General features: G+C 38.1%; 1 protein-coding gene and 1 long non-coding RNA gene across 4 annotated transcripts in view; one reads left to right on the forward strand and one right to left on the reverse strand.

Moving 5' to 3' along the window:
• Positions 1-5,870, reverse strand: part of DHX40 (DEAH-box helicase 40) — a 47,243-nt gene extending 41,373 nt beyond the window's left edge. The window contains exons 1-6 of one of the 2 annotated variants that reach the window (XM_077852403.1): positions 5,682-5,869; positions 4,676-4,843; positions 3,663-3,808; positions 2,095-2,214; positions 1,672-1,899; positions 1,019-1,085 (exon numbers count right to left, since the gene is read on the reverse strand). In XM_077852403.1, coding sequence (XP_077708529.1) covers positions 1,019-1,085; positions 1,672-1,899; positions 2,095-2,214; positions 3,663-3,808; positions 4,676-4,843; positions 5,682-5,793 — 841 coding nt within the window. In that variant the 5' untranslated portion in view covers positions 5,794-5,869. Of the gene's footprint in view, positions 1-1,018; positions 1,086-1,671; positions 1,900-2,094; positions 2,215-3,662; positions 3,809-4,675; positions 4,844-5,681 lie in introns of both variants that reach the window. The other variant, XM_077852402.1, reaches the window with a different exon arrangement.
• LOC144286230 (uncharacterized) lies at positions 5,293-9,336 on the forward strand. Of its 2 annotated transcripts, none has more exons than XR_013354289.1 (3): positions 5,293-5,813; positions 6,391-6,613; positions 8,691-9,336. It is a non-coding gene; the product is annotated as an uncharacterized LOC144286230 (long non-coding RNA). The 2 variants fall into 2 exon arrangements; XR_013354288.1 differs by having other exon boundaries at positions 5,294-5,813; positions 8,710-9,335.
• Positions 9,337-9,819: the final 483 nt, after the last annotated feature.

Here is a 9,819-nt window from a genome sequence, read left to right on the forward strand (position 1 = left end):
CATAATTGTAACAAATCTCAACAATATGGGGGATCCCTGGGTGGCTCAGCGGTTTAGTGCCTGCCTTTGGCCCAGGGCACGATCCTGGAGTCCCGGGATCGAGGCCCGCGTCGGGCTCTTGGCATGGCATGGAGCCTGCTTCTCCCTCTTCCTGTGTCTCTGCCTCTCTCTCTATGTCTATCATGAATAAATGAATAAAATCTTTAAAAAAAAAAATCTCAACAATAAAATTAATAGAACACTACTTTCCAAGAAATTTAAACATCTATAGAAATAAAAATGTTTATAATCTTCAAGCCTTTCTCTCATTTTGCTAATACATTATCTGAGGAAGACTCAGTAAAGCTAATCATAAATATAGGAGAATCTAGTCCAGGAGATACTGCATTTAGGTGTATTTCAAAATACTTAAGTAACCTGAAAAAGGCAGAGATTGCTACAATGTCTCACTTCTGACATCTGTACAAGCAGAGTAGGAGGTGAACCATGAAATGACTCATTTCTGTTAGTGGGATGCTGCTAATTGAAGAATCACACCAGTTTAGGATTTAACTAATCTATTTTTGACTTCCAAAAAAGGCTTGTCTATGAGACATGGATTCAACACCTTATGTACTGCTTTCACACAGTACCATCCCACCACTCAAAAAAAGGAACTAGTAGGATGTCTTTTGACATAAAGGAATTAATCATTCAGACCCAGGACCATTTAGTGTTAGAATAGCTCTACAGAAGATAGACTAATAAAAAAATTAATAGTTTACCATTTAATATCTTTTTACTAAAAGGTCAGTGTGTTTTATATATGTTTTACTAATGAGACTGGCAGTTTTTACAGCAGTATAGAATTATCTTATATATCTTATATAAGATAGAATATCTCAAACTATTCAGATAATCATACAAAGCTAAGGCAATATGAATTAAAGCCCAGATTTCCCAACAAAGGTAACACTCTATTTTGGTGCCACATTGCATTCATAAATAATAACATTTAAACCTGATACTGAATTCTCACCAGTTAGAAAAACCAAGATGTCTCCAGCCATTTCATTCAAATGGATATCCATGGTCACTTTCACAATCTAAAGCAAGAAACAAGCATAATACATTGATGGAAATGCAGTCCGCCACTCCCAACCACCTCCCCTTATTCCACAGAAAAATGAAATTTGAGTGTCAAAAGTTCTAGAACCGGGCAACCAGGTGGCTCAGTATGTTAAGAGTCTGCCTTTGGCTCAGGTCATGATCCCAGCTCCTGGGATCAAGCCCTCTGTCAGGCTCCTTGCTCAGTAGAGAGCCTGCTGCTCCCTCTGTTTGTGCTTGTAATCTCTCTCTCAAATAAATAAATTTTTAAAATCTTTTATTTTTAAAGATTTTATTTATTTATTCATGAGAAACACAGAGACACAGGCAGAGAGAGAAGCAGGTTCCTGGCGAGGAGCCAGATAAGGGGACTTGACTCTGGACCCAGGATCATGCCCTGAGCCAAAGGCAGATGCTCAACTGCTGAGCCACCCAGGCATCCCAAATTTTAAAAATCTTAAAAAAAAAAAAGTTCTAGGACCTATAAGGGATACTATTAAAATAAAAGGGAAAAAAGGACTTACTGAACTACTCAATTAGAATCACAAATATAAAAAAAGACATAAAAAGGATGCCAAATAATACCGCTTGAATATATGCAGTATTTTCTCTGTCTCGTGGGCCAATCAAATTGCAGAATTTTTCTCTGACTGGATAAAGCCTTCCAGGTATATCAAATATTGGACAATTTCCAAAGAATGCTGAGAGCTTGGCTAATTCCATAGTTGCTGACATCACCACGACCTTCAAATGTTCCTTCCTATTAGGAGACTTCTCTTGAAATAACTTCTTCAATAAACCAAATAAGATGTCCTAGAAAAAGAAGTAAATTTCTAATAAGTCAAAAGTATACCTAACAACCAACTTATTTGAAATATTTTGCTTTCCTAACCAAAGAATTCCTATTTCAATACATTAAAATGTAAGTAAGACCAGGCAATTCTCAACAGGGTAAAAGCTACCCCAGATAAGTCCACTAACAAACAACCAGTATATTAAAATACTCACTGTAGTTAGAGTTCTCTCATGGGCTTCATCTAAAATGATGACACTGAACTTGGTAAGATTTGGATCTCCCAGAATATGTTTCAGTAAACATCCATCAGTCATATATTTGATTGCAGTTTCCTAATGTTCAAACAGCAGAGTATATCAACTTATATATAGAGAGAGTGTTACAGAAATTCACCCCTGCTTCATAGACTAAATTCCCCCCAAGTGTACAGACATTAAATGATCCAACTAATCTGACTAAATAAAAAAGTACATAAAATCTTCTAATAACAAGAATAGTACATTGTAGAATTTGTCATCTATACAGGGACAGAGATAAGGAACTAAGGTGAATGTTCTGGGATAAAGCAACAAAAGGGACTAATCAATAAGGAGATATAAAGTAGTCAGGGAAAGTGGTAAGATAATGCAATAGCTTCTTCCTGTGAGCAAGTTGTGAGAAACACAATGAAATGGGATCCATCTCCCTGTCTCAGCCAGTTTTAGAGGACTCAGGAGAAAAGGTAGAAGAAATGGTCAGGTGCAATTTCCTCTCACTCTCTTCCTTCCTGATGATTTGCTTATCTTTAAAAGTGTCAGCCAATTAGCATTAAAACAAGGTGAGAATAAGGCCCAAAGGCTAGAAGTTAACAACAGTATATACATAAAACAGAGGAAGAAAAAAGAAAGAAAATTCCCTAGCAGTAACACTAGGAATGCAAATATAGCATTTTGGGGAGTCACTGTGTGCCTTAATTGATGGCCATTCCTATTAGGGACTGTATTTAAATAGGGATTGTTTTGTATCTTGTACACTAACTATAACCATTAACTATTAAAAAGAAAACAATTTTAAACTTGTGTCATGAATACAGATGATACTTGCTCATAATACAGATGATACTTGCTTACTGACTTTGCTAAGTTATCTGTTTTCCACTGACTTCAGGAATACAAATATATAATATGGATGAACCTTGAAAACATTATACTAAATGAAACAATCTAGACACAGAGGAAAATATTGTAAGATTCAACTTATATGAGGTACTTAGAAAAGGCAAATTTGTAAAGACAGAAAGTAGAATAGAAGTTATCACAGGCTGGAATGGGGGAGTCAATGTTTAGTAAATACAGTTTCTGTTTGAGATGATGAAAACGTTCTGAAAATAGATAGTGGTGATGGATACACAAACTGAATATATTTTACACCAATGAAATGTAACACCTAAAAATGGTTAAAATAGTTACCATTTAGTACAATAAAAAATTGTTTTAGTACAATAAAATATTGTTCTAAAGAATACAAATGTAAGTTTCAGATAAAAAAAACTTAAAATAAGAGAATCCTTAAAAAATATATACCTAACTGTCCCTTATAAAATTAATTGAGAAGGGAGAAAATAGTAAAACTACTAGACACTTAAGAGCTAAATCATTTAACAAAGGGCATCAAAAATTACTTCTAATATGAGTCCTTATTTCTTTAAAATATAAATGCAGATTTGAAGTTAAATCTTTCATAACTTTCTCCAATCTTTCTGTAAGTTTACAGAACTTAAATTGCAATAAAACTTTTGTACCTTAGAGCTGCAATCATCGAAACGAACTTGGTACCCTACTTTGGATCCCAAAGCACATTTCATTTCTTCAGCAACCCTCTGAGCAACTGATATAGCAGCTACTTTTCGTGGTTGAGTCACACCAATCATACCATGTTGTGAAAACCCTATCAAAACCAAAGGTAAAAAACACAAAATTGTTAGTAATTGCTTCCATTTAGAGCTAAACTGTTTCTGACCAATCAACACAAACTGTTTAAAGGTTTCCAAAAGAAAACTCTGCAAATTAAAAACACACTGTTTTAAAGATTTATTTTTGCCACAGAAGTTTAAATATATCACCTTTCTTAGATTCTTTTTTTTTTTTTTTTTTTTTTTACCATTTTAGTATCTCTGAAAGATGTATCTTACAACTTATGGTATTTCTTTATTAATAGGATGTAAAATAGTGGTATGTCTTAGTAAATGGCACATTAGATTTGATGCATCAGAGTAAGTCCGTATCAGCTAAGAAATTTTTATTTTTTATATAATATCCAACATAATTTTGCTCTGCACCAACCTTATGATAGGAAAGTTTTATCATATCGAAGGAAAAGACACTTTAAGGGCAATTTGTTAGCTGGCTTGGTGTTACAGAGTCAGGGAATAAATATTTACCTGATAATACTCTGGAGAAAGAACCAAGAAATATTAATGTCACCAACAGATATCACTATATTTCTGAAAAGTATTTCAATACCTAATGGTTAATAGTCTACTGCAAGACAATTTCATTCTATAGCAGAGAATCAATATCTATCTATAACTGTATTTGAGATTATGGTATTGAAAGTAGAAAAATCGTCATCTGAATTAATTCCTGAATATGAAATAAGACCGTATAAAAGCAGGGAGGATATAGGGAGGTTGTGCCAATAGAAGAATTGGGATTGTAGAGCAAATGGTGGTTATTTGTGCAATACAGAAGTCTTATTAGTTTTTTAAAGGACATATTTTTAAATTCTCCCAATATTATCCCAGAATAAAATTACCTGCTTCATACAGATATTTTGGGAGTTGAGTTGTTTTACCACTTCCTGTATTTCCAGTAACAATAAGGAATGAATTGTCCCTCACAGCTTGAATAAGCTTTTTTCTTTGTTTTTGAATAGGAAAAGTTGGAGTAGTTCCTCCCTCCTGTGATGTGCATCCTTTCTCTTCTGTAATAACAGAAAAACAATTGCACAATTAAAAGGACTGTAAAGGTACATTTGACTCAATTTCCCACAACTGAATAAAGACAACAGAATCTTAGGGCTGGAAGGGATCAATCCATGACTTCTCAGGTAAATCATCTATGTCCAATTTGTATGTGATGGTTTACAAGCCCAGAACAACTTTTTAGTAAAATCTAACAACATGAGCATTTGCTAATGCATGACTCAGAGTACTTGCCAAAGTAAGCCTAGCACAAGCCAATGTATACGCAAGCACACCTATATAGAAGTGCAAAACCCCAATTTTATTAAACAATAGACCAAAACCTAGAACACTGCAGGAAACTCTCAGCTGAATTTAAAAGAGCCACCTGTGTTTGCTTCTGATTCATGGTTCAAGTTAGGTCCCTGTTCAGAGTGACTGATATCCCAGAAGGCCAAGTGGTGGGTAACCATGGAAACTGGCTCCTGGAAACTGGCTCCCTTCATACCATACCCAAAGGCAGGCTGGCGGCCCGACGAGTGGTGGGGGTTGGGGGGGGAGAATACATGGGTAGAGAACAAAGGCTTTATGAGCCTCTTTACGAGGAGAACGCGTCCAGGCGTTGGGGTTCACTTTTTTGTCCCCCAACAAGGTTTTCACCCAACTTGGATCTGGGACCGCCCCCCTCTAGAGCAAAGTGCTCATTGGACGCAAAGTTCGCCTCCGGCTTGGAGGGCGAAGAGAACGATGCGGTCTCCTCTCCAACTTTTCTTTGCCCGGCAAAGGCGGACTTTTATCCCCCCCAAACCCCCCCTGCCGAAACTCCCGCTGGCCTCCGCTGCGTCCCGCGGACCGCACCTCTATCAGCGATGGAAACAGCCGAAGGCCGCTCTTCCTGAAGGTCTATTGACCGCTCGCCCTCCTCCTGCCGCCTTGGCGCCCTGCCCGCGACGGCGGGAAACCGGGACATAGACCTGGCCCGGAGCGGAGGTGAGCACGTCCACCGATCTGGGGAGATGGGAGGGGAAAAGAGGAGACGCGCCCTGATGACGTCAAGGTGTTTACTTCCGCGCGTGCGACTAGGAACTAGGGGAGGGAGAGCTGTTAGGTGACGTGGCGCGCCGCCGCCGGAAAGCTTTCCCCACCCGCGCGACCCGGCGAGGCCACCGGCGGATGGCCCAGACCCGAGGGTTTCCCGCCACATGCGGGTGTGCGCTGCGCGTAGGGCGTTGATGCCATCCCCCAGGTCCGGAAGGACCCCTTGCTACTTGTGCGCAGAAGAGCCCAGTGACACCGCCTTTTCTAAGCTACTGTGGGCACTGTAACCCTGTTCTGCCTTCGCACACCTAACATGATGTGACCCTTTGCCAGAAGCTGGAGCCTTCCTAGAGTGCGTCATTCCGCAACACATTCTCACCTTGCTCCTGATCTGTTCATTTCAGAACTACTGGGTTTCAGAGCTGAACTTTTAGTTCTGTCGTGTCCAAAGCTTACGTCCCCCACGTTGTTCATTTCTTTCATAGGACCCTACATTTCAATTTGTTTTATTCCCCTTTCCCCCTACTAGACACGAGAGCAAGAACTTCAGAAAACCACGGTACCCTCAGCTCAGCAAACTGATTCAAAATGGGCCATCAATACTTGTTGAGTTTTCTGGATGGTGAATAAATTATTGGTCTTCAGAGAAATTAAGTTCACTTAATGGATATGGATTCCTTGGAAGTCGCACTATCAGAAAAAAATTAAACAAATATGCAACTATCAGAAGTTGGGCAACTTTTTCAGAAGAGGTATTTTGGTGGGCAGATCTTACTGGTATAGAACCTTCCAATTTTGTAAATAGTGTCAATTGTAACAAAATCAATACTAGATGAAGATTGTTTCTTGAGCTTTTCAAACATTCCTATTACTAGAGTTAACCGATACTTAGTGCCAAAGAAGACAACTCAAACTGCCCCTTCATGGTGAACTAAAGGCCAGACTGCTCCTATCTGATCAGGCCTCAAAAGATATCATTGGACTCCAAGATTTCTCTGTGCTCATTAAAAATGTACCAACTGCTTTTACAGGGGACTGATTAACAACTCCTAAAATGCAAATTTTTGGATTTTGAATGATACCAAATGAAATGCAGCTAACAGCTTGGTATCCAAAGCCTGGGTACTACAGGAAAAACCTGGCAATAGAAGTACCTCTCAGATTTCTCTTATCCATTCAAGAATTCTCTCAACCTTCTAGATTCTGTTAGAAATTCAAAATATTACAAATCAGAAAAACAAACCAAGAAAAGAAAAATACATTTGTAGTACAGGCAAGGTATTGGTGAGTACAGGGCAAGGTATTTTAGTATATGGCACCTCTATCAAAGTCACATCATAAGAAAATGAACAGAATCATTTCAGACCAAGAATAGTTAACATTTTTGAGGCACTTAATATTCAAATATTTAATGTGAATTTTTCATTTATTCCTCACAAAATATCAGAGAGATAGATTATTATATCTAATTTTCACATGAGAGAGTCAAGGCTCACATACTTGCCCAAGATAACAAAACAAAGAGGCAATAGGACCAGGATTTGCCATATTAATAACCACTATACTGTAATGAGAGATGGAATTATCTAAATCTTGGTGCCTAATGTGTTTTCTTTCAATGTTTGCAAGTCAGCTATTGTAAAATGACTTCATTCTTGATAGAGAATCACCTCATGAGAGTATCCAGAAAAAAACCCTCAAACCAAGAATGAAGAAAAGTAAAAGTGAAAAACTCAAATGTTGTTTAATGTTAATTTTAAAACCAAGGACATTTAAAACACGTTACCATTAATAGCCACATGCCCCAAGCTACTCCAAATTAAAAGATCAACAATTATTTCCTGCCCAGTGAGTTTGCAGATTACAATGGCAAACAAGATACAAATAGACAGTAAAAATAGAAAACACATGGGTTGAATCTAAGAAGAAATTTTAGTGTTGCAAACAACATTGAATCTATTTCCTGTTATCTATGGGTCACAAGAAAAACCTGAAAGAAGTGATATTTAAAGAAGTGTGAGAAGTATAAACTGCACTGTGCTATTTTATAGGTAGTCTTTCAAAATGTTCTTGAATCCAAGCAATTTGCCTCTGAACATCCAAAAGAAAGGAAGGAGGCTCAATATTAGAGATTTATAAAAATGGAATAGAATTTTAAAATCATCTTCAGGAAAGAAAGGAGAGTATAGAATCAGTGTTACAACTTAAGAGAAATAACTGGAGCATAAGAAAAATTATCAAAGATATTAATTAACAAAATCCAGAAAGTTACAACCCTAGGCAGGGGATGATACGTAAAAAGCTAATCATAACAAGAAGTCACAGCAAGAGAGTGAGTGGTGGTGTCAAAGTACAGGCATATTTTCTAATTCATGAATTTGACCAAAACAATAGTTGTCTTGATAAAGAGAGGCAGAGAGAAAGCAGATTGTAAGTGAGTGAGAAGGGAATTAGAGACCAAATTGAAAATGTACATAATGCATTTGGAGATGTTTGATTAGAATCAACTAAAGGAAATGAAAGAAAAGAACAGCCAGAACGAGATGCCACTGCTACAGCGTATATATGATGATTTTAAAGAATGATGATGAAATCATTGAGGTACAATTAGAAGGTATGTTTAGGAAAGTGGAAACACAGAGATACTGATGAAGGGGGGAAAAGTGAGTTCATATTTTGAGAAAGGATCAGGGTTGGAAGAAGCAGAACAAACTTTTAGTGAAGGTAGTATTATAAATCTGCATTTGTGGCAGCTTTGAATACCAAAATATGAATCTGATTGTTTCTCTGTATTTTCCTTCCCTATTTCTATCTTACTTGTAAACCAAGGACCTTTCTTCTTCTCCAGCCCTCAATAGAGTAGAAACAAAGATCCAAGGACACTGCTGACCTAAGGACCAAGACCAGAATGTCCTCTGCATGAAGAACTGGTTATTTTTTCCTCACAAGACTGATAGGACTGGACCTAGGGAGAGGGAAGAGAGAAGGAAGAAAGTAATGAGAAAGGAGGAACAATAGAAGGAATAGAGCCCTCAAAGTGGGCAAGGGAAAAAGGCTTGAAAGTTCTAATGGGAGGAATTCAAGAAGATGAACCATTCTCAAAGGTGGAACCCTCCTTTAAAAATAAATCGGGGATCCCTGGGTGGCTCAGCGGTTTGGCGCCTGCCTTTGGCCCAGGGCGCGATCCTGGAGTCCCGGGATCAGGTCCCGCATCGGGCTCCCGGTGCATGGAGCCTGCTTCTCCCTCTGCCTGTGTCTCTGCCTCTCTCTCTCTCTCTCTCTGTGTCTATCATAAATAAATAAATAAATAAATAAATAAATAAATAAATAAATAAATAAATAAATCTTTTTAAAAAATAAAAATAAATCAAGGTGAGGGGTGCCTAGGCTCAGTCGGTTAAGGTCTGCCTTCAGCTCCACTCATGATTCCTGGATCCTGGGATGGCCTCAAGTCAGGCTCCCTACTGGGTGGGGAACCTGCTCTCCCTCTCCCTCTCTGCCTGCCACTCCTCCTGCTTGTTTTCTCTCTCTCTCTCTCTCTCTCTAAAATAAATAAATAAATAAAATCTTTAAAAATTTAAACACATTTTAAAAATAATCTTTCAAATAAATCAATCAATCAATCAATCAATCAATCCAGGTGACCTTTCCAAGTTATTGGCCATGCTAATCAGAGCCAGGGATCCTGAGTCAAGATGCCTCAAATTCAAAGCCTTGTTAAAAAATGTTTGGATCCTGGGCATTTGGGTGGCTCAGTGGTTGAGCATCTGCTTTTGGCTCGAGTTCAGCATCAGGCTCCTCATAAGGAGCCTGCTTCTCCCGCTACCTATGTCTCTGCCTCTCTCTTTCTCTCTTTCTCTCTCTCTCTCTCTCTCTCATTAATAAATAAATAAAATCTTAAAAAAATAAATAAAATCTTTGGAACCCCATGAGACCTCACTGTACCCAGATTTACCAG

Source organism: Canis aureus, chromosome 16 (assembly GCF_053574225.1).
Source record: "Canis aureus isolate CA01 chromosome 16, VMU_Caureus_v.1.0, whole genome shotgun sequence".
Classification (NCBI taxonomy): Eukaryota; Metazoa; Chordata; class Mammalia; order Carnivora; family Canidae; genus Canis; species Canis aureus.